The sequence below is a fragment of the Manis javanica genome, chromosome 16 (assembly GCF_040802235.1).
Source record: "Manis javanica isolate MJ-LG chromosome 16, MJ_LKY, whole genome shotgun sequence".
Lineage (NCBI taxonomy): Eukaryota > Metazoa > Chordata > Mammalia > Pholidota > Manidae > Manis > Manis javanica.
The window spans coordinates 45,184,001-45,211,460 of NC_133171.1; the positions used below are offsets into that span (position 1 = coordinate 45,184,001).

The 27,460-nt window shown below is 49.9% G+C and overlaps 2 protein-coding genes across 9 annotated transcripts in view; one reads left to right on the forward strand and one right to left on the reverse strand.

Moving 5' to 3' along the window:
• The window catches only part of RSPH9 (radial spoke head component 9), an 86,019-nt gene that overhangs the window by 56,590 nt on the left and 1,969 nt on the right, over positions 1-27,460 (reverse strand). For 3 of the 7 annotated variants that reach the window (XM_037012426.2, XM_037012534.2, XM_037012315.2), the window contains exons 2-4: positions 25,582-25,744; positions 23,538-23,667; positions 22,903-23,049 (exon numbers count right to left, since the gene is read on the reverse strand). In XM_037012426.2, the coding sequence (XP_036868321.1) occupies positions 22,903-23,049; positions 23,538-23,667; positions 25,582-25,744 (440 nt within the window). Of the gene's footprint in view, positions 1-16,361; positions 16,585-21,875; positions 22,209-22,902; positions 23,050-23,537; positions 23,668-25,581; positions 25,745-27,460 lie in introns of those variants that run through there. The other 4 variants (XM_017676252.3, XM_037012370.2, XM_037012603.2 and 1 more) reach the window with 4 other exon arrangements.
• Positions 767-15,956, forward strand: MRPS18A (mitochondrial ribosomal protein S18A). 2 transcript variants are annotated; one of them, XM_017676258.3, is made up of 6 exons: positions 767-923; positions 7,375-7,406; positions 9,956-10,063; positions 12,423-12,546; positions 12,778-12,847; positions 15,550-15,956. In XM_017676258.3, the coding sequence occupies exons 1-6, from the start codon at positions 812-814 to the stop codon at positions 15,692-15,694; spliced, it is 591 nt and encodes a 196-aa protein (XP_017531747.1). In that variant the 5' UTR covers positions 767-811; the 3' UTR covers positions 15,695-15,956. The 2 variants fall into 2 exon arrangements, with proteins under 2 accessions (XP_017531747.1, XP_017531748.1); XM_017676259.3 differs by lacking the exon at positions 7,375-7,406 and having other exon boundaries at positions 776-923.

Here is a 27,460-nt window from a genome sequence, read left to right on the forward strand (position 1 = left end):
CTCATCAAAAAATACACTGCAGAAGAATGAAAAGGCAACACACAGAGAGGAAGCCTTTTCATAGAGCTTATACTCTAGTGGGGAGATACATGCTATGCAAACAGATGTAAAACTACAATTGTGTCAAGTACCAAGATGGAGAGGTATCTGGTGCTAAGAACAAAGTACAGGCCAGTTAAGAAAGTCTCCACTATGGAAGTGAAGTTTGAGCTGAGCTCTGAGACATAAATAGTTTTATCAAGTGGCCAAAGAGCAGGCAGAGAAAGTAACTGTACAAAGGCCCCGGGGCCAAACGGAAGTGCTTAGTGTATGAGAATGAAAGATGTGTGTGTTGCATGTGTGTGTAGCGGGTAGAGGTTGGGGGGAGGGAGGTAATTAAATCTATCCCAAGTCTGCCTGACACCTGATGTTCCAAAACCAGAGTTCCTAACCATTTCAACCTCTCCTGTACAGGCCTAGCACCAGCTACAAGAAGTTAAAAATCCACACGTCACTTGCAAAGAAAAAAGCTTCAAATAAATAGGGATAGTGCATGTGATTTACCAAGGAAGCCTGCCAGGGAAGGAAGCGGCCTTCCAGACTTGGGAGAACTGGCAGAGGAGCTAGAAACCTCCGCTAGACCGTTGGATTGAAGCACAGACTTGACGCGGAGACCTCTCCGCTGAGCACAAAGCCAGAGGTAAGGGAAATAGAAGTGACAGAAGCTACGGAGCGAGACGCCCTCGGACGCACATATCTTGCCCACAACTGCGGCTGCGCGCGCGCCGTTCCGGAAGCGGAAGCGCATAAGAGGTCATTGTTGATTTTGAAGATGGCGGCTGTCAATGTACTGGTGTCTAGTTGTGGACGGCTGCTTCGAGGGCTTCTGGCAGGGCCTGCCGCTACCAGCTGGGCTTGGCCTCCAGCTCGCGGGTTCAGGGAAGGTGAGTTCCGGGTCCCGGCGACCTCCCAAGGTAGAGAAGAGCAACGGAAGTTGGTTCCTTCGCCCCGGTCGCCCCTCCCCCCCTTTCCTTCGCGCGGTTCTGAGGCGTCGGAGAGGCTGGCGCTGTATTGGTGCTTGAAAGCGCTTTCCAGGCTCTGAAGCTGTTCTCTTGAGCTCCCACCCCCCGTGAGTATCCTCAGGCGTGGGGGCGTGGGGAGGGGAGGACGAGGAGAAAGGCAGGCTCAGGTAGCGGGGCCAGAAGATAAATTTTCCCAGGGTTCAGGAAAGTTTTCCGTAAGGGTCTATACATGTTAATTCTCGGTTCCATATTCACCCAACCTTCGCCTCCTTCATTAAAGAATCCCTGGGCTCCGAGAGAAGGACATCAGGATACTACCCTCTGCAGAGCCTCCCTTTCCAGTTTCTCACAAGAAAATGCTGTGATCTGATTGTGGCATTTTCCGCTCGGGTCGCTAGTCTCCGTGAGAGGTGGAAGCTAAGGTGGAAAGGCCATTGAACAGCTAAAGCAGAGATGAATGCTGCACGATGTTATGCCTTTCGTTATCCAAGCCTGGAATGGCAGCTTGATTCTAGCATTGAACTGAGAGCTTACTGAAAGCCAAGTGTTGTACTCCCAGGCTCTAAGGGGATTCTGGAGAAAGAGAAAACACAGCCCTTTCCCGAGAAGTTAGGTTCTAATGAGGTGGTATGTATATGACGGTCCAATAAATGCAAGTTAGGTAAATAACATGAGGAAGTATAGGGAGATACTGTTACTGGAAACAGCAAACCCAATCGGAAGTTTTCATGACGGGGATGTGTCTTAAACAGGTTTATAAAAGGAAGGAAAGAGTGAATAAAAGTTCTTTTCGGATATACAGCCTTCCTCTGTGCTCTGCTGGAAACGGGAAAGAATGAATGATGTGGTTTCTTGTTTTCTAAGATGTGGCATAGTATTGCCCAGCCTATCCTTTAACTAAAGCTGGGAAGTATCCAGAGGAAAAAAGTGATCATTGTTGTCAGAGGGAGCACAGAAATCCAAAAGAAGAGCCAACAGAAGGAGGCATTGCATTTGTCTCAGAAGAGGTCTCTTTTTAGCTTTCAAACCACGATTTCAGTAAAATGGCAGACAGAACCCAGTTTGGGGAAATCAAAGATAGTTCATGAAGAAAAGGAAATAGCAGGTAGGTTTGAAATAATTTAGCTATGAAGAAAGATGGGACGTTTGCTAGAAAGGACCAAAAGCCAGATTCTGCCTGGTTAACATTAAAATGGATAAACTAATCCGTTAATAAAGACACCAAGGAGATCGTGCTGATGGTACAAAAGACTTGGATAAGGTGTTTCATCTATTACCAGGCTGCCAAGTAAGCATATTCCCATAACATTTTTGAACGTGCCTTCCAAGTGTCAAACACTGATAGCTGCAATTTTCATAGCCTTTATGTAACTGAAGTTAAGAACACTTTGTTACATTCCCAGAGGACAGGCAAGAGGAACGATTTTTTCAAAGGAATATTTGAGGTACAGTTTTTTCAGTTGGAGAGTTTAGTTTGTGAAGTAATGGACTATATAATCAGATGGGTCTTTAAATTCCTCCTCTCCATAAATACTTAGGTTGGTAGCTCTTTTGTGTTACTCACTGTCAGCCTTTAAAGCTAAATACTTGAATTGATGTGATACTACATTAAGGCACTACCATATTCTATATTTTTGAGAACCACCTGTCTCCAGAGCCATTAAGTAAAAAAAAAACTTCATCTTGATATTCTATGCAATACGTCTCAGGCATACAGTATTACATGTATAGTTAATTTTGACTGGTCCCAGCTGGTATCTTTGACACCCAAATCATGTACACATAGAATTTGAAGTTGTGAGGAGGAAGCTGGGTGTCTTGCTGAAAATATTCAAATATCTTAGTTTGCAGTTTCAGAAGTACTACTTCAGGTTTGATCAGAGGTCGTGAGCACTCAGCACCAGTGCTCCCGCCTGTGGAGACTCGGTCTAAAGCAGTAGATCTCATTTTGGAAGCGGGGAGGACCCTTTTGTCTGCCAGTGAACTTTTGACAAAGTCTAGAGCAGTTTTTGGCTGTCACAGTTAGTACTCCCAAGATCTTGGGGGAAGAGGCCAGGGATGCTCCCAAACATCTTAACAGTGCCCAGGATAGTCCCCACAACAAAGAACCACCTGACCCGAAATGTCAGTTGTGTTGCCGTCAGGAAAGCCTGGTCTGCACCTTGACAAGAGGGACCCAAAGCCAAAAAAAATTATTATGGAAGAAGCAAGGCTGAAGGAAAAGAATAGAAATTGTGGCTTTCTAAGCTGCAAGCATTATGCTAGGATTTCCACATACAGTTATTCAGTCTTCTCAGTCCTTAAAGCTGGGTAGTGCTAATGTTTTTACTGGTGAGGAAATCAGTCCCGAGGGGTTCAGTAGCTGCCCAGCACCGCACAGCGTCAGTGGTGTGGAGGTAGAGCCAGCACTCTTCCCTCCACCAGATGTCCACTTGGTGCTCCAGGGTGGGGCTTCCCTGTGGTTCCCTCCTGTCACTGAAAGCTCTAGGCAGTTAACTTGCTCAAGACCATTTCTCACTTTTATAGTTGACACTGCCAGACTTAGCAAAGATTGTGTTAGACCTCATTCCTGCCTTATCATTCGTAGAGCCCTAGTGAAGGAAATATTTTTAAAACAAGAAAACACATGACTATCTGAATTTACAGTAATGACCTATCAGACACTCAGAGAAGAGAGTGTCGAAATGAGTAAAGGCAGAAGGGAATTTTCTTCATCTTTTCTAGTTAGCTAAGAAGGGAATTTTCTTCATCTTTTCCTAGCATTTCAGACAAAGCAGTGCCTGACAAGATGGGCAGCCCCATAGCTAAAAACTCTGAGAGAGGAGTTGGGGGCATAGTCCAGAGTAACGTAGTGGAAAAGATTTTGTGCAGCAGTGAGACTCCTTGTTCTGAAGCACAGGGCACAGGGACATCCCCTCAGGTGTCCAATGCAAAAGAAGAGGGTAGGTGATGAGAGAATCAGAAAACGTCATTGGTAGAATTAAAAATGAACAGAAGGGAACGGTGCTTGAGCGAGGAAGGAGTGTGAGAAAAGCAGTGGATGGCCCACAGTGCAGCCATGTATCGCAAACGCGTCCTCCACCCCCTGACCCCACTAAGACGTTGGTGCCACCTTTAGTCGTCATGCCATTTTGTTACTCCATTTCTTCATACTGTGCTTGGGATTTGGCTTCCATGGACTCCTTCCGAGGAGGGCCTTGGTCCTGGGCACTTCCTGAAGCAGCTCCCTCCACTCATCATTCATCTTCCCTCACTTCCTACTTTACTAAACAGTTGGGTCTTTATTCTGCTGCAGTTCATTGAGCCTGTGTTTATGCAGCCATCACAGTCTTTTTGCATTCACTGCAGTCTCACCACAATGCTGTTTGCTCTAGGCTCTTATAATTCAGTTATCTTGGATTCCATCCTAGGCCAGTATTTACTGAAGTACTCAGAGGACCTCTTTACGAGGCATAGACTTTATTATAGTGAGGTTCCCATACTTGGTTCATTTCCCTTTTCTCCTCTAGAGCGAAGACTGTCTTCTATCCTGTTGTAACTCCCCATGGGCTGTACCCTCCACGGGTGCTCAGCATATGTGTTGCCTCATGTAGGACAGATTATGTGACGTGAATGAGAAGTCCCTGTCTTAGAAGATTTTTAGCCCTTAATTCTAGTTTAGAAAACTGCCTCATATCTTTTTTTACTTTACTTGATAGAGCCATATCTCAGAACACAAGGGTGATTCTATCTTTTTCTAAACAAGTTTTCTCTCAGTGCCTAAGTCTCTTAGTCCAGCTTTTCTCAGCCACCCCTACTTCTCTTTAATGGAGGTGGTCAGGGACACATGGATCTCAAGTTTTGTTTGGTTTTGTAATGTTTTTGTATGCACACTGAAAATCAATACTATTTTGATTCCTATCTCCTGTTTTTCAGAGGCTTAAAATTGACTAGGACCTCTCCGGCTCCAGCCAGGCCCTCTGCTGGTGCAGAGACACCACCCTGATCAATCTCAGTCTTGTATGAGTGCTCAGCTCATTCCTTCTAGTTTGACAAATTGTCTCTATGAGATAAGCATCTGCCTATTGTTTTACCCACAGGCTTAGAGTAAGATGATTCACTGGCTCAGAGTTGCTGTGTGGGGAGCTTGCCATGGGCTTTGATCTCTTTTCCAGGGGCCAGTGGGATGACTTCAGGGTTTGGTTCTTTGCCGGGAGTGATGTGTGTTTTATTAGATTTGTTTACCTCATAGTTAGGACCCAAGTGCCTCCACAGAGAGGGGAGCCACGTGTTTATCTGCTTTGTGTTTCAGGGCATTGTTCTCAGGCTGACTGGAGCTGTACCGAATGTGTCCCCTTTTGTTTCCTACTGAGATTCTTAAAAACTTTTCCCTTGCTATTGCTGCTCAGATTTGTGACCCGCTCTTCTCACTTGGTTATTGCAAATTTGCATTTTCCGTGGTGCCTGGAAAACGGGCTGCGGCTTCCCCATGTTTGTAGGTTGGCACATGGCAGTGACTGTCCCCCTGCAGCTGTGCTGGCCTCCAGACTGAGCACCAGGTTGTTTCACCCACATAGCTTTTAGGCTGGTCTCTGTTATGAACAAGTAGATCCATGTGTAGGGTGATACATTTTCTTTTACAGTGAGAAATCTAGTTTGTCTTTAAATTGATTAGTAAGTACAGTGTCCTCTTAAGAAGGCCTCAGGGTCTTTCTGGCCATTGTTACATTTTTGTGTCTGGGAGTTGGACATTGAGGGGCTCTGCGGTTATATGTTTTGGAGGAATGAATGGCCTTGCTCAGAAACAAATGGGGGACAAGTCCAGGCAGTCTGTGTCCAGTTATGTGTTAGTCACAGAGCTCAGTGATCAGAGATGCTGCTGTGGCCTCTGGCTGGGTTAGATTGTCTCACTTTTTTTCTTAGATGTTCTCTTTCTTTTTATTGTTTATTTTTAATTTCAAAAGCAGCACATGTTTATTTTAGAAACTTTTAGAAAGTACAGAGAGGCTTAAAGAATAAACTAAAATCACCTTTTTGCCACCACTGAGAGAAGACCAGTATTACCATTTAGGTAGTAACTTCAAGGGGCTGTGAGCCTCCAGAAATCCCTAACTATGTATGCTTATAGACTTGTTTCTAGGGAGAGATCCATAACTTCCACCAGATTCTCAATCTTAGGCTCTGTACTAATTCTTGCCATGGCTATAGCTAAGTAAAACTAATTGTGGTAGTCAGGCTGCTGTTAAAATAGGATTTTAGTATTTGGGGAGACTGTTTACTATATTTAGTACTTGGGGAGCAGCCTACCTTGAAAGCCCAAGTTTTCTATCACAGTAATTAGCTGTCAGAAGGGGACCATGGCAAGTATTTTTCTCCCTAAAAGCCAGCTAGCATTTATTGAGCAACTACTGGATGCCAGTTCCTGTGCTAACAGCTATGGCTTCTCACTTTCTAAAGAAACTGGGTGAACAAGGAAGAATCTCCCAAGAACTTTCTTTTTTACTGTATTTGCTGAATATGGGCTATTAGCTTGGTTCTTCCTTTGAGTATTGTTGAAGTTGTCACTCTGCATCCTGTTTTAAGTAAGATAGGAAATACAGTGTGACGCATCATGTGCAACTTAGTATCTTCCCCCCTAGTTCTCTTCTGACTACCTCAGACTTAAATAGGCAAAGAGCTGAGGGATCCCTTTCAGTTGGGAATGCAGTGCTCTCCTTGAAGTTCTGCCTTGACCCAGTATCTACAGGTCCTTTACTCCTCTCTCTCCCATCACCCCACTTTCGTGTAGATACACAACCCCACAGAGAGAGAAGAGAAGAGGATTTAATTCACATAGCTGTCCCTACAGCTTTACCACAAGGCACTCAGGATGAGTTTTAGGAGTGAATTTGTCTCTGCTTATCCACCGTGGGTTCACTGGAGCAGTGTTAGTTCAGAGCTGTATCTTAGATTGCAAATTCTTCAAGGTCAGATGCCATGTTTGTCTGATTCTCTTCATGAAAGGCCACACACAGTGGGTACTTCTGAAGGCCTTTTAGATGCTTCCCTCTGCCCCAACTTTTAGGTAGTCATTGATAGCCACAGTAAGGTCAGACCTTGCCTGTTCGCTTAGATACAACCAATGTGAATTTTGGCTTAGAAAGGCAAAAATACTGTGGAGACCCTTCATCCTAGAGAGAGGATATTACTTGGGCATCTGAGCTTGCCCCCACCCAGCCTCAAGGACATAGAACCTTGGCACTTGGAAGTGAACACTTTCTCTCCCAGCTGGAGACCATAGGAAAGTGCATACTGCAGGCTCCCTTTTTCTGCATGTGTAGAATTTGAGCTGTTATTTAAAACTTCCTGTTCCTTATTAAATGGCTGATCTGATTTTTCCCCTTTATCTCTGTAGTGGTGGAGATCCAGGAAGGGAAGACGACTGTAGTAAGTATCATCGAGTTGGCCACTTACAACCTCTTTAACTCTTGGAGCTGCCTGGCTACTCCTCTGAGGGAGGGAGACCCAGACTGTACTTCTGGCTCCAGGATCCACTCCCTCTGTCACCATAAGTCCCACAATCTTACTATTTTTCAGGTTATATGCCATAGTCTGGTTAACCAGGAACAGTCCCTGTGCCTGGATTGAGGCATCTGTTATTTGATTACAGTGGCCTTTTCTATGACAAGGTCTCAGAGCTCTTTGCTGAAATGATTTTTGGCAGTGATAAATCAGTTTTCCAAAGGGGAAACTAAGGCAATGGCAGGACTTGACAGCTAGAGCAGGTTGACCCAGGGCCAGGAACCAGGATCTCAGCTCCTTTCCTTTCTGCCTGGAATGGCTATGCTGCTCCTTAAGTGATGTCATTAAAAGGTGACATTCTTGGCACTGGGCTCACTTGCTGGCACCTTGGCTTGACTTAGTAAAAAGCTAGAATGATTCTTCATCCACCCACTCCCCACTTTCCCTCACTGGGCCCATTTTACATCCCTTCCTCAGGGAGTCATGGGGCCAAGATTATCCTATAATCCCTAAATTCAGCATTGTTTCCACATGGCCTTCCATGCCTCCAGGAAATCCTCAACTCCACAGAGCTCCCAGAAGCCTCTGTACTTCCATGTCAACCAGCAGTTTAACCCTTCTGGCAGCCAACGATGCTCTGTCCTTCCCAAGGCAGTCTTGTCCCCAGGACAAGCCCTGAAAATTCCCTCTTTGGGTCTCCCCCAGGATACTCCCCTCAGCCTTTTCACTGTTTACTCTCAAGACAGTTCTGTTTAGGGAGCCCCCCATCCCCTTAGGGCACCTTTTTTAGCTCCCTTATTCAAACCTGAAACAAGCATTCACCCTATAAACTCCGTGCTAGTGGAGAGAAACATCTGGCTTTTGAGTATGAAGAGAGTTCTTCATGTGGGGTGTGACTTTGCTATTTGTACAATGAACTTGGAAATGTTGCAGCAGTAGGAGAACCTTTTGGGGAGAGAAGCCCATCCAGGCCCAGAGAGGCACTGCCATGGCCAACTTTGGGTTCTGCTCACTCTCTGGGGGCTCACTTTTCTTCATTTATAAAAGCAGATCATGATGCCTCCCTCACTACCTCATGGGGCTGAAAGTAGATGGTATGTGTGAACCGCTACCAGCAGAGAGCCAAGCATGTAGTGGGAAGTCAATAAAGGTTAGCTTTCTCCCCCAGGCCCACCTTAATTCCTTCCCAAGGCCTACCACAAAGCTACCCATTTTCCCTGACACTTCTCCATTTCTGGCAAAGTTGTGGCCTTGGCAGAAAGTTAGGTAGCAGTGCCCTGGAAGCATTGCTTCCAGCTCTCCTTACATTTTGCCAGTCCCCCCCTCTGCCCCAGGAGATAGTGTTGCTTGCCTCCCAAACCCCATCGTCACTCATAATCCATGGCCTCAATCAGCAGGGCTTTCTGAACTCCCCCTCTTGCAATTGGAGCTGACTCCAAGATCATTGGTTTCTTGGACTTAGTAAATTCCAAGGCTGTGCAAGGCACTGGATACAGCAGAGATGGTGGAGGTCACTTCACACGTGGCCTCAGCAGGGTTTGAAAGGTGGTTAAAAGCAAAGAGGATAGGAGAATGTATCCTCCCATCTGTCTTTTCAAAAAGAGCAGCAGCGACTGTAGTTGGGTGTGGGGGAACTTGATAATATGGATGAATGTACTGACCAGAATGTTGCTCATGTGAAACCTTCATAAGATTGTATATTAATGATACCTTAATGGAAAAAAAAACGGCAGCTAGAGTGCACATAGATACCTGCTTATATGGGCATAGACCAGGGTCTCTGTGCTGCACACTTCTGGCATTTGGGGCAGCTAATTCAGTTCTTTGTCGCAGGGGCTGTTCTGTGTGTTGTGGGATGGTTAACGGCTTTCCTGCCAGATGCCAGTAGAGCTCCGTCCCCTACTTATGACCATCAAAAATGTCTCAGACATTGTCCAGTATTCCCCAGAGGGCAAAGTCATGCCTGATTGAGAACCACTGACATAGATTTATCTCTGTTAAGATAAAGCTGGAAACTGCAGTTTCCTCAGAGAAGGATATGTGGATGGGACGGAGACTTCCTTTGGACTCCACATCCCTGCACAGTTGAACCTTTTTACCATGTGCACTTATTACTTTTTTCCCAAAGCAGGGAGAGGAAAGCATAATGTGCTGGTGTTTCTTTTTTTTTTTTTTGAGGAAGGAAAGGTAGCATTCAGCTGATGGAGCAAACCTCCACCCTTATCACCAGCATTCAGTTCAGTTTCCACTACCCTTGCAGGCCACCAAACCACATCTCTCTGGCCACTCCAAGGCCCAGTAGGCTCAGCAGCCTCAGAGCAACCACCATGGTTCAGGTGGAGACACTTGTTAGCTACTTCTGTGAGGCCCCCAGAGATGCACTTTTATCAGCATCCCATCATTTTGGGGTTGCTCAAGAATCAGAGGCTCCACACAGCCCTCTCCCTTACTGGCTCTCTTTCTCTGCCTCCTAGATTGAAGGCCATATCACAGAGACTCCCCAGGAAAGTCCAAACCCCCCTAATCCTTCTGGCCAGTGCCCCATCTGCCGGTGGAACCTGAAGCACGTGTATGGCTATGAGGTGAGTCTGCACAAAGACGTTTGGCTGTGCATGTCACAGAGGACATATTCCTGGTCACCTTAAGCAGCACCCTCCACCCCCCAATAGCCGCTGTTGCATCTCATGGAGCTACCAAAAAAAGAATCGTTTTGTTTAGTGGCTCTCAACCTTGGCTGCATGGGGGAGCTTTAAAAAACGTGCTCAGGCCCCACACCCAGCCATTCGTTCATTTGGTCTTGGGTGGAGCCTGGCCATCATTAGTTTTTAAATAAGCTCCCCAGGTGATTGTAATTGCAGCCAAGGTTGCGAGTCACCAACTTAGTTAATGGTCTGGGTGTATGCAATTCAGAGCACCAGAGCCCTGTAACCCAGTCTTGTTGGGTTGTGTTCCCAAGGGGGTGGAATAAAATATTTGGAGAGTTCTCTGTGTGATCTGGGGACTCATTTCTGTCTCTTTCCTATTGGAGCTGCAGAAACCCTGTTTGCTCTAACTCTTCTAGACGTGTTTTCACAGCAAGATGACACTGAGTAACATCAGGAAACCTGCATTGAGTGCATGCTCTGGGCAGACAGTGTTGTAAGCATTTACATGTCTTAATTCACTTAGTTTTTCACAAAATCCCTAGGAAGCAGGTATTTTTTTTCATCCTTGTTTTACAGATGAGGACATTTGAGGCACAGAGAAGTTAATGAATTTGCCTCAGATCACTCAGCTAATCAGTATCAGAGCTGGGATATAAACTCTGGGGATATAAAACCCACTCAGAGCCTATGATCCCAACTACCACTCTACATCCTCTGTAGAAATCAGGAAGCCCCAGGAAAGGGCACAGCCCTGGAGAAATCCATACTTGTGCTTCAGAGTTCTATTGGTGACATTAGCACCCTATTTTTAGGCTTCAGGTGATTGAGGCTCTGGGCCACTTCGACCTGCAAGTTGTTTCTGTGCTCCTCTGTGGAAAGGGATGACTAAGGGCCGAGATCCCTGTCAGGTGGTAAGAGCAGGAAAGGCCACATGCCCATGGGATCTGAACAGAATGACCCAACTAATCTCCTGGGCTGGGAGCCTTGGCTCTGGGCCACCCCAGGGGGTGGAGGGAGGAGGTTCTTTCACTCTGCTCTGGCCCTTCTGCTGATGGCTGCCTGGAGGAATCGGAAGCTCACAGGCCACGGGGCACTGTTCACAGCTTATTTTGACATGGAAGTCAGTGGGGTCATGGCCATACTTGGAATCCCAGCTGGAAGATAGGGAGGTGAACCCCACACCCGCCTGGCCACCATGCGGCACTCTTCCTACCAGCTGTTTCCAGGAAATGGACTTAGCTTTGTTTACCCAGCAGCAGAAATCCAATCCTCTCCGAGGTAAAGGCTAAATTTGTTTTCCTTTTACCCCTTTCCACTCAGGACACCATTAGCCTGAGCTACATAAAACTGCCGGCTTGCCTGGCAGCCTACGGTGGGGGGGGGCTGTGAGCCCAGTTTATTACCTTGGTTAATCCAGTCCAAGTTCTTTTCATCAGATTCTAGAGTACCGGGGTGGGATTTGGGGGCCTGGGTCCCTCAGGAGCTGCCCGGTGATGCAGACAAAGCTGCACTCACACAGCTAGGTGCCTACCAGGGGAGCAGGTTGGATTGTGGAACAAGACTGCTAAGGCTGGCCAACCCTAGGGATTGGGGGTGGGCAGGGTGGGAGACACTGGTTTTTTTTAACCCCTTCTGCCATCCTGTGAGAGTTGGGAGGGAAAGTGGTTTATCCGTGTTTCCATGACTCCTCCAGAGCAGTATGATGGCCCAAAGGAAGCCACAGAATCTTTCATATCCAACTGCAGTGGGCTTAGAAGATGTGGTTTAACTTGACATTGCCGGTTCCTTCCTCCTCAGTACCTCTGAGGGAACGGCAGAAGGTGGAGGGCTGTCTGCATGTGTTCTGGCTTATGGCCTGTTGGCTCTGGGGTGGAAATGGTACAGGTTTTCCCTCTTGTGTGGAAATACATGTCATATTCCCTACTTCACCCAGGACTTTGCAATACCAGGAAAGATAACTTCAGGTGCACAAAAGATTGGTCACACTTCTTGAAGAGTTCTCTCCTTCAGCCCCTCTGTCAGGAGGTTATCTCATGGAGGAGCTGGGAGCTCCGCGGTTGGTAATGGGGCCAGAAAATCTGGCCAAGTTGGGATTTAGCCCTTTTGTTAGGGTAAGGGTAGCACACCAGTGTACAGAGCTCTCTATGGAGGGAGTGAGTTCAGGTCAGTTCCCAAGGGAGATGACTGCCTCTTGGAGCCTGAGAGGTGGTGGTCTCCCCTATGGCCATGTGGCCCTGGCTCCCTAGCATTAACACCCACCCCGCTGACCTCATCTCCTGTTTTCTATTTCCACCAGGATGTTCTACTGCTCAGTCAGTTCATCCGGCCTCACGGAGGCATGCTGCCCCGAAGGATCACAGGCCTTTGCCAGGAGGAGCACCGCAAGATTGAGGAGTGTGTGAAGATGGCCCACCGAGAAGGTAGAAGGCCCTCTCAGGGCCAAGATGGGCAGAGGGCTGTGGATGCCACCCTACCACCCTGCCCCCTCCAGCTGCCCCATGTTGCAGCCCCTTCTAGAAGAGAAGTGGACAGCCAGTCTTCATTATACTCACCCTCAATGCTAACCTCCTACCCTGGGTTTTCTCTCTGGCCCTCGAGCTGCAGAGGGAGCTACAGAGACCAGCCCCTTATAGGCATTTCCCTCCACTCAGGTCTGCTCCCAAATCACAGACCTCAGCTCCCTGAAGGATTTGTTCCGAAGAGCAAACCTCAACTTAACCGGTAAGCACACCTGGGTGTCAGCACTGTGCGCATTCTGAGGCCCGCAGCTCTCACTGTGTTCCCCTGGGGGCCGCTTCAGTGGTGCTCATGCCATAGCTCAGGAAAGCTGAGCTGCTGTGGCCGCCTGGTCCGGCCCTTCCAGCTTGAGCACTCACCCGTGTCAGCCCCACCATTTCTGCAGTTAGTACTATGCATGCCTGTCACCCGCCCTTGCTGGTCTCAGCCTCTTTGCTCCCCAGTAGGGCACTTAGCACAGGGGCAGGAGGGTAATGCTAGTTGGACATTAGTGTGTGCTAATCCCTTTTTATGACATCATACCACATTGCTATGGGAATGTCAGAGCATTCCTATAAACTTTCAGGATCCCAGCACTGGGGTTATTAAAGGGCAAAATGAGGCCTTAGATATGGGAAGACTTTGGGGTAGGCCACAGTATAGCTGCAAGTCACTAGCTAACTGTAGAACTTTAGCATCCACATAGACTATGTGGCAAATGGTGTTGCCTAGAGTTGTGCAGTTAACAACCTGCACAGCCACATGAGGTGGTCTGGAAGGTCCTGAGGTTTTGTAGAGAAGGACAGGGAGGCCCCTAGATCCTGGAATCGATCAGTCTGCCTTTCAGCCTAAGTAGGCTGGCCCATCTGGTATAGGAGCAGATTCCTGGCTAATATTGCAGTCATCCTCTGTGAGTTCCTTTTCCCCCTATCTCTGACATTACCCCACTCACATATTCCTATGGCCTCCTATTGAGAATAGATCGTGTCTGTAAAACCAGCCACAGATTGCTTGGCTGGGGGTGCAGGGCCAGGGCTGGCTCTTCACGATGCCTCACCATCACTCTGGCCCCATGCCCATCTCCACCTGCACCTCCCACATTGTTAGCGGGCCATCTGCCAGCAGCCCTGGAGCAGCAGAACATATTAACCTCTTCCTGTCATTCCCAGATGTGCTCTGGCCTGCTTGGTGGCTGAGCCCACCATTGCTCTGACTTGCTGAGAGACAGTGGTAGGCCTGAGGACACAGTCCATCCCGCCCTCAGGCCTTTGAAGTGAGGCCAGGCTCCCTCCCATATATCTGGTGTCCTTTAACATGACACAGTATTGATGATGTGTGGGGGGCTCTTGCGTTGGAAAAGGCCAGGGTTGGGGTGGAGGGAGGGGAGCAGGGCTGGGATCCGGCTGCAAGGGAGGTTGATTGCCTTGTGCCCTTGCAAGGTTCTTTATCATTTCATCCAGAGATCCTCGAGCTGCCGAGCACTAGCCCACGCTCTGCCAGGCGCCAGGGAGCCATGCTTCCTCCTTTGTCTGCTACCCCCCTGTCCCCGCCTCCAGCTAGCTGCTCCATGTGGCACAGGCACAAGGCCCAGGGCTGGCTGAAGCCTAGCCTCCCCCTCCCCCAGGTCTTTCCAGGGCAGCAGCTCTGGAGAACCTGGTCAGTCTCGGGTCTTTTGGGCTCCTTGAATCCCAGTTAGCACTTTTTTGGGAAACCGGCTCCCACACCCCACCTCTTCACTCACCCCCTCTGAAGACTGGGCAGTATCGGCACAGGGACCTGCCAGGGGTGTTCCTCCCTTTCACCTTCTGCTGCCCCAGTGCCACCAGCCACATACAGAGCTGTCCCTGGGGCTGACCCACTCCACGTATCTCCCGTTGGGGGCACCATCCACAGTAGATGTGGAGGGTTCTCCCCTCCCTGCCCAGCTCACACCTGGAGTGTAACCCAGCACTTCCTGCATGTCCTACTTCCTCTCAGAACTTTTCCCTCTACACAGGGCTGAGACCAAAAGACTGGGGTCCAAGGGAGTTCAGTTGAAATGTACAAATCAGCAGTTGTTATTTTCACTTTCATCTGCAGGTTTTCAGCCAAGGCAGTTAATTTTTTTAATTAAAAAGCCTCTCATTGTAGGGTCTAGAGGCAGCTGGTTTAAGCCTCAACTTAGAATAGAGGCAGGGAAGGATCCTGGCCTTTGCCATGGCTGAGCTTTCAGGACAAAGGGTGGGCCTCTCTGGACAGAATCCAAGTTTCATTCTGGATGGAGTAAACCCCAGTCCCAGCCGGCATGAGCTACTTTTCCGGGAACCATCAAGGCCCTGGCCATCCCCAAAGGAGGCCAAAGGACTGTGGGCGGCAGCCATCATTCCCCACCCCCCTCCTATTTACAGGAACCTTCCTGGGCTAGGTCTGCACCCATGGGCCCTCACCCTTGGCTTCCGTCATGGGTTAGGTGAGGGTCAGGGGTCCTACACCAGTTATGGCTGCCCAAGGGAGCTCCCTAAAGGTTGAAAGGGCAAAGGGGAGCCAAATGGGGAAGAGGGAAGGATTCCTCCCGGCCCTTACATCAGCCTCTCCTCGCCCCATGACTGAGGCCAGAGAGGAATGATATGCTCTCGGAGCAGCCTCTTCCTCCGCCTCCCCCAGCAAATACACACAAACATTGACAACTCATAAAGATCAAGGGAGCGCGTGGCCCTGGGCTGCATGACCCTGGCCACACACGCTCGCAGCAGCCAGAGCCCGTTCGTGTGTCTACAGCACACGCAGCCACTGCTCCCAGGAAAAGCCCTTATTCCTCAGGAAAGGAAAACTGGTGAAAGGGTTTGGTTGGCCTGAAGGTTTGCTTTGGCCTGAAGGAGCTGTGCCTACTCTCCCAGATCAGGCATGGGCTCCCAACCTCACAGCGCCTCCGTGGGCTCCCTCCACAGGTACCTGACCCGCTGGTCTCCCCACTCCATCAAACCCATCTACAATAAAGGCCGCCGCTGGAACAAGGTGCGCATGCCTGTGGGCTCACCCCTCCTGAAAGACAACGTCTCCTACTCCAGAAGGCCTTTGGTGCTCTATCACTGACTGAGAGTGGGGCTTCCTGAGAGCCTGGCCAGAGTTCCTCCTGGTCTCCTGTCTCATCCTGCCAGGATGGAGGTGGCCTGGCTTCTCCACAGATGGCACAAGGGGCCTGCAAAGAAACTGCATTGGGAAGCTGGGAGTGGGCAGGGCAGGTGGTCCCTTGGCAGCTGCCGTGGTTGCATGGCTGGCTCTGGCCATGCTAACTGCTGGAGGACACAAGTTTTGCCCAAAGAAATGTCATAAACCAGGCTCGTGTGCTCACCCACTGGGTGTGTGCTCACTGCTTGGGAACAGGGGACTTGGGCCTGTTTCCGACCATTTCCTAAGCATTAAGTCACTGATCTCTTGTGATGGGCCACCTGGATACGACCAGAGGGTTCCTATCCTCTCTATTGACACCTGTTAGCTCTTTGGCCTGGGAGGGCTGCACCAGGAGGTGAGCTGGGCCAACTGGCCCGTGTATATCTCTCATGTGAGTCCAAGAAGTTGCTGCCTTCCTCAGAGGGCTCCAGGCTGTCACCTTCTGCCACAGCCTGTACCACCCACCATCTTGTTAACCCTCTGCCACTTGCTTGAGATCTGGGTCTCCCAGCTCAGGAGGCCTCTGCTCAGAGCCTGGACACCAGATGGAGGTGGGGATGAAGAGAAGCAGCAGAACAGAACAAACAGACCAAATTCACTAACATTTATGAAAAGTGTTTAGACTACAAAAACCCCATGCTGGCCCCTCTCCTACAACATGAAGGGCAAGTCTAAGTTCTTCTCCCCAGTGCCTACGTAGATGTAGCCATAGTTCTTGGTGCGGGGAGTGTGGTAGAAGGTGAGACCTGGCCAGAGCAGGCTGCGCAGCACCACCAGGGCATTGCCTCTCTCCATCTGGATGCTCCAGGACCCTGGGGAAGAGGCAGGCAGTAGGTAGGGCTCCCAGTCCTTGAAAAGGGGGGAAACTCACACCCATCTGTGTTGTTCCTGTCAGCAAGTCTAGTTAAAGGTTGAGGGAGGAAGCTGATTGCACAGGCAGGGGGCAGTTGGGATGTAGCTAGGGGAGACTCCAGGTTCCCTCTCACTCTGTACTTGGGGTAATCACCAGTGACCTTCAGTCCTGGTGCAGTTTCCCTTATTTGCAGTTTTGCCCTCTCCCCCCCAATCCCAGAAGCCTGTCCCTGAGATGGATTAGACCTGACCAGGGGCTCACACAGAAGTTTGGCCCTTTTGGGCCTCCCAGCTCAATAGCCCTTGCTGGCAGCTGGTAAACTGGGAGCCATCCTCAGTGGGAGGGGACTTGGGCTGCAGCTAATGAGCCTTTGTCTATCCTGGGTTCTGCCCTGGTTTTTGCTCCCCAGACAGGAACAGCCCAGCCCCAGGCTGAGCTGTGCAGCCATGAGGACTTGGCGGGTAGGGCCTGATCCAGCTCCAGAACCAAGGGAGGGAGTGCTGTGTGGGAGGAAGGAGCCTGGGAAAATCGCCTCTGGATGCAGATCTGGAGCTTGTATTCCCCTGCGCATGGAGGCCTCTCCCTGGCCCAGCCACAGCCCTGCCAGAAAAGCCAATTCTTTGAAGGTTTTGGTGTCAGACCAGCCAGTGATGCACTGAGAGCTGTGCTGAGGCCTTCATCAGCTGCCAGCTCAGCCCGGCTGCTTGGCTCCTACCACCCCAGCTTCCCACAGGCTACCTCCGACCATGGCCCACCCTGGTCACTCCACACCCAACAGCCTTACAGTCCACTCCCCACCCACCCTGCATCCAAGAGACCCAACCACCACAAACCCCCACCTTGGTATCAGCTCAGCCCTACTCGGTGCCGTCACGTGCCCAGGTCACAGCCAGAGCTTTCTGTGTGCATGTAGGTCAGCTGGCACTGGCTTGCTCGGGAGAGGTGGCTTAGAGCCTGTCTCCATACTGCAGTGGCCTGCACCAAGTGCCACCACCCAAGCGTGAGAGGATGAAGTGGAAGCCACAGTGTGGGCCTGATTACTCCCCCAGGCATACACAGTGCCTGCCAGATGGCATCAAGAAAGAGGGTCTCGGTTTCTAGAGCTCTGGCTTGGGCACTGCCTGTGAAGGGGGCCTTTCTTGTCCAAAAAAGGAAGGAGTTTTTCCCCTAGCTTCTACAACTGCCCTCTCCAGGCACTTGAGATCCTCCACCTCTCAGGCCTGCCCTCAAGAGTTCTAGAGGCTCTAACCTGCTGCTTTCCTATTTGCTCATTCCAGAAAACAGGTTGCCTCTGGGGCTAATGGAAGTAGGGGTGTGACAGAACACACTGTTTCCAGTGCACTGCATTCAGCCTTTGGCCAACAGCAGAACCCCCTTAGTCACCCTCACCAGTGCCCAGAACATCATCTAGGGACAGTCCCTCCCTGCCCTCTTGAACTGAGAAAGGTCAGGCTCTGCCTCACTCCTCTCTGCTTACCCAGGGAGGGCAGCCTGCACCCTCCACGGAGTGCCCCCAGCCTAGACCACTCATCAGTTCACTGTCACCTGGTCCATGGCACACCCCAGGAAGGGCTCGGTCCTGACCTTCCCTTGCACCAGCCTGCCTACCGAGGGTTTGGCCATCTCTTGCCTCCAGTAGATGAAGGGGCCCAGGCTCATCAGCAGGGACTACACCCCCTGATCCCCAGGGCACAGAGCAAGGAGAAACTGGCAGGGACAAGGATTCTAGAAAGATACAGAGGCCAAACTGGGTGGGGGCAGCAGGGTGCTGGTGGAGTACCAAAGTGGCATGTGGGGGACCAGCCAGCCAACAGCACTGCCTCCCTCCCTCCCTTGCATTCCTGTCACACTCCTGTCCTCTCCTTGTCCCTGGCACAGCTGGTCGCCCAGGAAACACACTCAACGTGCCAGGAGTCACGTAGCATCTTTACCTGAGAAGCCAGGCACTTGCTGTCACCTTCACCCACTTTTCTAATTGCAACTGCTGGAAGGGTTGGGCCCAGCCAGCTGCTACCACCACCTCTAGGACTGCAGGGAAGCAGCCTCCTGCAGCCCTGGTGTTTCAGTTCACAGCCCCTGGTCTCCAGGTCTCCTCAAACCTTCCCTCACACCCCCAAGCAGTTCATCTCTACAAGCTCACTTTTGAGAATGTTGGGGGACAAGCCAGCCCATCAGTAACAGGGCATCTTGCAATCAGCAGGAAGTTCTGGGTTTTCTGCGCCCCTGGGGTCTCACCCACCTGGCTAGTGTAGACACCTCTGGTGTACATTCTCCTACACCCAGGAAGAAAGGCGGCAACAAAGCTCTGAGTAAGTCTGAGAGCATGGGCCAGGCTGGGCAAATCATGGTCTAAGTGCAGCAGATCGCTTAAACCCTTTCCTCAGACCAGTACAACTCTCACTCTCTCACTCTCTCACTCTCTCACTCTCTCTCACTCTCTCACTCTCTCACTCTCTCTCTCTCTCTCTCTCTCTCTCTCTCTCTCTCTCTCTCTCTCTCTCACGCACACACACACACACACACGGCTGTGGGTCCCTTCTCTCAGAGTGGCCACTTGCCCCACATCAGGGCCACAAGGTACAGTCAAACCACCCAGAGACAGACAGTGGGGGTGTCAGGGGCAAAAGTGCCCTAACTGATGGACAAAGTCAGGCTGAGCGTCTGTCAGCCAGCTAGGCTTCCAAAGGAGTGGGTGGGAGGCGACACCTGCATATCCAAGAAAAGGCTGATCCCAGGGACCATGCTCCCTGTCTCTTCAATGCTCCCGTTCCCTGTCCCCGCCGCCGCCTCCACCACATTTCACAGCTGCTTCCCAGACTGGCGGGCCCCTTGCCGCCCTCTGCTGTACAAACTGGGCGTTGCCGAGGGCTCCCCTATGCTGGAGCTCTAGCAGCCGTTTGCCTGGCAGTTTCTGCGATCTGGGGGCTCCAGCCCAGAGTGGAGCAAGAGGGGCTCTGCTTTCCACCCCTCCCACTCTGCCTCCCTCGCTGCCTCTATCTGCTCCCCACAGCAGGAATGACCTTGTTTGTGAGGCACATTCTATTTTACGTTTCTACTGCCCATGTTTCATTTGATTCTTCAAAACCTGTGAGGCAAGGAGAATGTCTGTCTTGTTAATCCTCAGGGCCTGGCCCACAGTATCTGCTCAGTGGCTGTTTGCTCATGGAGTGAAAGGTTAAAGAGCACTGAATGGCAGAGTACCACCTAGAAATCTAGTGTCCTGACCTGGTGCTCCATCTGTCTCACTGGGCTGCAGCCCAGGCTCAGGTAACTCCCATGTCTACCTTCCTGAGAGAAAATGATTATGTCCCCAAAGCTACCCACTCCCACAAAACTGCAGACCCCAGGGCATGGCAGGAGAGCTCAGGAGGGCACTGGTGACTCAGGCAACACCTCTCCCCATCCTATTTACAGCCAGGGCTGGCCCAGGGACAAGCTGCTGAGCTCCTGGCCACCTCCTTGGGCACAGGAGAGAGCTAGAGTCACAGGGACAGGGACAGGGACAACCTAAGCCATACCTACTCAAGAGGTGGCACGAAGTCTCCCTGAACAACTGCCTTGGTCCCAGAAGGGAAACAATGACCCTACCTGAGCAGAAAACTGCCAAATCCCATCCCTCTAGCCAGTGCTGGTGTCCCAGGGAACTTCCTTGGGATTTCAGCCCCACTTAGCAGCCAGGCGTCTTCTAGCTGCTGTGTGCCTGGCAGGGCAGCCTCCCAGCAGCTCCTGCCTTTTCATTAGCAGATAAAGGAGGGAGTCTGGAAGCAACAGAGTGTCCGCTCTCCCCTGACCATCCACACTTCCACCCCCAGGCCATGGCCCTCACCAAGCCATTACGAGAAAAAGCTGGGCCTGACTTCATGGAGGCTTTCCAGTGGTGGCTGACGTTTCCCAAGGTGAGGCCAGGAGCACCCCTCTCCTCAGGCTTACACACACAGGAGATGCCAGGAACCCTCAGCTCTCAGGACTCCAGTACTGAGGGCAGAGCAACATGCTGGGGTGCGTTAGCATGTCTAACCATCAATTGGTCCTTCAGCCTGAGGCCCACCACCAGGGCAGGATGTCTAGGAACTCAGGCCACTATAACATACCCACCCCCCAGGCCCAGATGCCATACCTCTCAGGGGCCTGATGAATTTACTTGCTGACTAGAAATTGGGGTGGCCCCAGCATCCTTTAAGAAAACCCCCAAAGCTCCATATCTTATATCCCCTGCTGTAGGGAGAGACAGTTGCCTCCTGTGTCCCTTTTATCCCAAATGGTAGGGTAGACAGGGCTGCTGGGGTTCCCTTAGACTCTGCTGGTCCCTCATGCCGTATCTAGCTCCCAGGTGGAGAGGGCAATCTTGTGCTAGTCCCCCTAGTCACCCAGCACTGTGGAGGGGGTGCTTCCCCCACAGGCCCTGGAGCATCCAGCTGCAGGTGAGGGGGCTGAGAAGTCAGCACCAAGCAGTGCTTTCCAACCACATCCTGAATGGCCGCAGATTAGGGCTGTTAAGAGGACTTTTCTCAGCCTACCCCTCAACCCCTGGCGCTGGGTCTCACTACCACAGCGTTCCTGGCTCCCTTTATCAAATAGGATTGTACAGCCCCTTATGGCTCCTGGCCAGGCTGGGAACACACAGTTGGAGGACATAATGCAAGATTGGAAAGTGTGTCTGATAAGGAAGAAATGCCCCAGCCCCTATAAACCCTTTTTATCTCCCCCACAGGAGCCCCCTCTGTACTCAGCCATGACTTGGCTGCCCCCGTGTGGCAGAGGTCAGGGTGGCCGTTGCAGGCAGCCCTTACTCACGGCCTGACCCCCCGCCGGGCACCACAGTAGCCCAGACAGGCCTCCAGATCTCCGGCTTTCCCTTCCTCCATCCATCCGCGCACCACTGCTTTATCACACACCTGCTTACAAACCCCAGCAGCTTCCACTGCTTTGGTCTGAGCCTCCTACACTTTGGCCTTCTAGGCCCTCCCAGGCCTGCCCCAACCCACTTCTAAGGCCTTCTGCCACTAAAAAGAATCGGTAATAATAACTAATTTTTATTTGAGTCCTTACTATGTGTTAGGCACTATTAAAAGCATTTTGAATATGTGTTAACATTTAATCCTGTAGCAACCCAGTGAGGTAGGAAATATTATTCCACCTTTTAGAAATGAGGAAATTGAGGCACAAAGAAATAGGGGGGCTTGCCCAAGTTCACATAGCTTGTGAGTGGCCGATTCAGGATTCTTACCCAAGCTGTCTGACTCCAGAGCCCTTGCCTTTAACCACTACAGCCATCCCATTCCAATCCCAAGTTCCAGCCCAGCTGGGCTCCTCACTGCAGTCAAAAGTGTTTTCCCATAGTGGTGGGGTGATGATTGTCCTCTGTTCCCATCGTCCACGTCAAAGGAAACACCATCTGCTTGACACCATAGTCAATACCAGTAAGCCCTGGAGTCTGATGCTCCCACACTTACTGTGTCCCTGGGTTTATCTCTCTGAGCCTGTTTCTTCATCTGTATAATGGAGATAATGATAGTGTCCATCTCATAGGCTGGCTATGAAGATTAAAATGAGAACAGGACTGGAAAGCGCTGAGTACAGTGCCTGGCACACACAAGAAGCAGTATTATTGCTTCTATGAGTTATCATCATCATCATCATCATCCCCATTGTCAACAACAGGATACACTCTTCTCTCACTGAAGCAGCTCAGGGGCAGTAACTGGGGTCTCTGCAACCCCACCACCAACTGCTGTGTGTGTGCCCGGGCCAGGTGGGCCCTAAGCACAGGATGATCTCTGAGGCTGTATGTTTTAAGATTAAATATATAGCAGGAAACAAATGTACGGAACTCATTTCCTTAGCAGGTGGTTTGCTATTCAGTCGGTCAGTACCCACTTATTGAGCACAAGCTATGTGCCAAGCACTGGCTCTAACCCCAAAACTAACAGTTAAGATCTTAAGTATGTGTGGCTGATATTTTCAGGGATGTTTTCAGAGACATTTGGAGAAAGATTCCCAACATGCTTCCATTCAAGATTGGTTTGAAAACCAAGAGAGACACATGGAAGCATATGGAAGAAATCCTTCCTTTTGTCTGCTAACATTTACCAACTGTTTACTATGAGCTGAGCCCTGATTTGGGCCCTGAGGAAGCCCCACCCTCAAGGACCCAGGGTGAACGACCAATTCCTGCCCAGGCCCTGGGCTCTACTCTCAGAAGGGAATGGCAGGTAGCATTGCCCGCTGCTCTGACCTGGGGGTGGGGCCAATGTCCTCAAACTTAACAGGCTATTACCTTTGGGGATGTCATGCTCCAAGGAATCCATGAAGTCCAGGGAAGGGTCCAGGTCAGCCTTCTCAAGCAAGGTCTTGTTCTTCAACTCAACAGGCTCCCTGAAGTGGAAGTAGGAGCTGAGCTTCTTGGCTTCAGACAATGACAGTCCTAAAAAGGGGGCAGGTAGGAAGGGATGGTCAGCTCCACACCTGAGAGCCCCCTTTTCCATGCATAGGGACCACATGGGGAGGCTTGCAAAGGACCCAGTCAGCTACTAAGAGAGAACTGAAGGGAGGAAAGGGAGCAGTGTTCTCTCAGCCCAAACTTGGCCCAGGTCCTGCATTAAGGAGAGACCAAGGAGAAGGGAGGTGGCAAAAGGCAGGGGACTCAGACCCATGCAAACCCCGGGGCTCAGGCAGCCAAATGCCCTCCCACCTGCAGGCAGAAAAGAGTCAGGGTCCAGTTCCTACTTCCATTTCAGGGAGCCTGTTGAGCCCATACCAACCACTAATGTCAGGCACACCCTTCCAGCTGATGTGGCCACAGCTATTCCTTCCCTGAGGAAGTGGGCAGGTTCCCCTGGATGCCCAGGTGTGTCCGATTATACTTGGGAAGAGATGCCCTCCTGCCCTTGAGAGAGGCCCCAGAGAACTCACCTTCAAAAGTCCGATTGACATGGACTGGTCCAAAGGGGGTCTTAATGAGGGCACCTCGGGGGATGACAGCCACAGCCTTGTCAATCTGGTCAATGACGGACACCAAACGGGTCTCTTCCTTGATCTGGACCTGAGGAGACAGGAGAGAAGCCATCTTGCCAGGGCACTGGGCCCACTCACTCCTGGTGCAAGGGCCCTCTGCATGACCCTCTGGCCTGGGTCACCACAGTGCAGATGCCAGATCCAAGGAAAATCAACACTGGGCAAGCAAGTCCTCACTTTCTGTCCTATCAACATGTCCTTTCTTCCCCCCTCCCTTTCTTTTTAAAATTGGTAATACATACTGGCGGTGCAATATTTCAAACTACCAAAAAAAGTGTCTCACCCCATCCCTGGTCCCCCAATGCCTTCAAGGGGAAGCAACCACCATTAACAGTTTCTTATGTACCCTTCTACAAACATACCATGCTATCATACCATATTTAAGTGGTGTTTATTTTGTCTTTTTAAAATATAAAAGCAAGCAATACTCTACACTATACAGTATCTGGGTAATATAGAAATATTTTGTAATAGATCTAAGAATTAAAACCACTCATAATCCCCTCTTCTAAAGTAATCACTAATAACACAGCAGTATATATCATCCTATTCTTTTGTTCTATGCATGTACTTAGAGCAAAATTTGAGCCACAGTTTATGTAGTTCATATCCTGCTCTGACTTAATGTTATTTCTCAACCATCACCCCATAATATTTTTATGCATGAAATTTGGTTACACTCAATATCAAGGGCAACCCCACATGAAAGGACTTCTTTGAAATGTTTGGGGAAAAGCAGCACATGACAGGCAAAACATGTCACCAGGGGTTCCCAGAGTCACTCAGCCACCTCTTTCCAATGGGCTGCCAACTGGAATTGTTTACAAAGGAGATGGAAAATCATAGTAAGTGCCTAGGCCAGGGGCTTTAAGTATGTCACCTCAGTTAACCTGCACAAGCCTGCAAAATAAATGTAATTATCCTAATTTTACAGAAAATAAGATTAAGGGGAGGTTAAATTTGGGGATGGGAAGGGTGCAGCTGAGGCAGCACAGATCTAGACCCAGACTTCGGCATCAGCCAGATTCAAGTGCAGAGGCTGGGTTTTGAATTCCACGTTTGTCTAGCTTCAAAACTTGAGCTCCTTGCTTTTTGATTTAGCAATTTCATTTCTAGGGATTGATCCTTTGGATAGAGTGCACACATCGGAAAATGACATAGGTACAAGGGCATTCATTGTGGCACTGCTTGTCAGAACCAAAACTTGGAAACCTACATTTCCACAAGTAAGACAGAGTTAAATTACTGTACATTCACACCACGTTAAGGCTCTGTAGGGCACTGATAGAGAAAGATCTCCCAAGTGTGCTGTCAGGCAAAAAAAGCAAGTGCACAGTGTGTGCGTAACATGCTGCCATTTGTTTTGTTTTGCATTTTAAGATAAAGAGAATATGTAAAGTATTTGCCAAGGTCTGTATTTGTATAAAGTTTGGAAGCAGAGCTTCTCAAACTTTAATGTGTATTTGAATTCCCTTGGAAGGTGTTAAAATGCAGATCCTGATGCCTCCTAATGGTGCTTTTCTAACTGTCAGGACACGATGATGCTTTGAACCAGACTGCACTTGGAATAGCAAGGTATGGTCACACACGTGCAAAATGGTTACATTAATGTTCTCCAGAAAGAGGACTTGTGTGACTGGTGGACAAGGATGGAAGGGACACTTTATTAACATTCCTTTTTTTAATTTTTATTTTGAACTTTGAACTTTAAACCATGTGGACATATTACCTAGTATAATAAGAATTGATAGAAAAATCAGAGTCTGTGCACGCTGCCACAGAGCACAGCACCAACCCCTTCTTCGCAGTGCCCTCCAGAGCCAGGCTCTGGTGGAACTGCCCCGTCCATTCCCCCAGTGCCCCATAATATCTACTGGGCGAGTTGTCGATGGAGGGTTTCAGCCCTCTTTGTTCAAGCCCTCCTCCTCTCATCCCCACTCACCACTACTTCTTCAAAGACCTTGTCACCCTCGTTCACTTTCTGCAGCTCAGTGTGTTCATACAGATGCGAGGGGTCCCCCATGAAGCGGCCCTTCACCATGGACGTCTGCACCAACATCTCCTCTGTGGCAGGGGGCAAGAGGCTCCACTCCATGCAGTTCAGGCTGCCAACAATACCTGTGTCACCCCACCTTCAACTCCCCACTACTCAGACCCTGCCACCATCCCGCCTCCTGCACGGTAAGGCCCAGGAAAAGCTGCTGGGAGTCCCACCTTTCCCCTTAGAGCTTTAAGTGTAAAGGGTGCACCCCACCCCCACATGTGATACAAATTCAATTTTATTTTTTGCATGGCCACAAGAGCTTCATGTATGCCAAAATTCCCAGAGCTTCTTCCTAGATATCTACACAGTGAGTTTCCAGAAGCTGAACTTTGCTCAGTTGCAGGTGCCTCTGCCTTGATGGGCCCCACATTTGTGCTTAGCCCGCCTAGTGAGCCCACAGCACATCCTCTTGCCTTATTTCTCAAGATAGCCCAGCCCAGGCTCAAGGCCTGCCTTGCTGAGGTCTTCAGGAGCTCTCGGCAGCCCTGCCCACCTTCTCACTGCATCTCCCATTCCTCTCCAATCCAGTCAGGGCCTGCATCCCCAGCACAGTCTCTGCTCATTTTTCTACCCCTCACTTTCCACTGGATCCTCAACATAAAAACTTCTCAGCTTTCTGAAACAACAGCCCTCAAACCCATGCCCCTCTAGAAAATGCACTTTTCTATCCTCGCCTCCTCTTCTCCAGCTCTGAATAATAATATCCAAACAACAATCTCCCCCCACTTTTATTCTTTGCCCCCTGCAGTGTAATTTGGGCCCCTACTACCATAAGAAACTGTTTAGGAGAAGGCTATTCGTGGGGCCTAAAAGCCAGCAAATGTATTTCCATTTATATTTTCTTTGACATCTCCCTTCTTGTACCTCCAGAGTCCTGAGTATTTCCAGGGATCTGTTCTCACTCGTCTTCTACCTGACTCCCAGAGCACCGGTTACTGCCTTGTCAATATCCACAATCCAAACCTCTTCTCACACCTCCACTGCTTCCTCCTGGCCCAAGCCACCATCTACGATTGCCTAGATATTGTAGTAGCCTCCTGACTGGTCTCCCCACTTCCATGCCTATTCCCCTTTCAGTCTAGTTCCCACCCAACTGTTAAACCTAAGCTGGATCATGTCTCCATGCAGAGCCTTCCAGTAACTTCCCATTAAGCCAGGTCCTTACAATGCTCCACAAAGCCATGCATGATGGACCCTTACCTCTCTGACCTTATGTCCTACAAGGCTCCTCCTCATTTACTCCTCTCCAGCCACAGTAGCCTCTACCAGCTTCAACACACTAAGCACACATCTTGCCTCAGGGCCTTCGCATTTGCAAAGCAGAATGCTCTTCTCTCAGATAAACACATAGCTCACTCAGTTGCTTCAGGTCTTTTCTCAAATACTATCTTATCCAAGAGGCCAACTCAGACACCATCTATTTAAAATAGTGCCCCATCCTGTATTTTCTATCCACACCCCTTAGCACTTAGCACCAGCTGACCTGCAATGCATGTGTTTTATTTTCTGTCTCTCCACCACACACACTATAATGTAGACTCCATGAAGACAAGGACTTTGTGTCATGTACCACAGAATTCCTGGTATGTAGATCAATGTCTGTCTATCTGCAAATTTTTCTTCTGGACTCCAGATCTGTACTTCAATACACCTTATCCCCATGCCTGCCAGGCACCTCACATCAAATTCACTAGGTCTTCCCTAGTCCAGTTTCCTGAATTCTCTCCCAGTAGGTGGGGCCAGCACTTACCCAGCTGCCTAAGCTGGCAGGACCAAC

Bases quoted from the DNA above. Each gene is read 5' to 3' on its own strand.
- MRPS18A (XM_017676258.3), top strand. From the start codon at position 812: ATGGCGGCTGTCAATGTACTGGTGTCTAGTTGTGGACGGCTGCTTCGA. The intron at 924-7,374 runs GTGAGTTCCGGG...TTATCTCTGTAG, and splicing joins AGCTCGCGGGTTCAGGGAAG to TGGTGGAGATCCAGGAAGGG. The intron at 12,547-12,777 runs GTAGAAGGCCCT...CCCTCCACTCAG, and splicing joins GAAGATGGCCCACCGAGAAG to GTCTGCTCCCAAATCACAGA.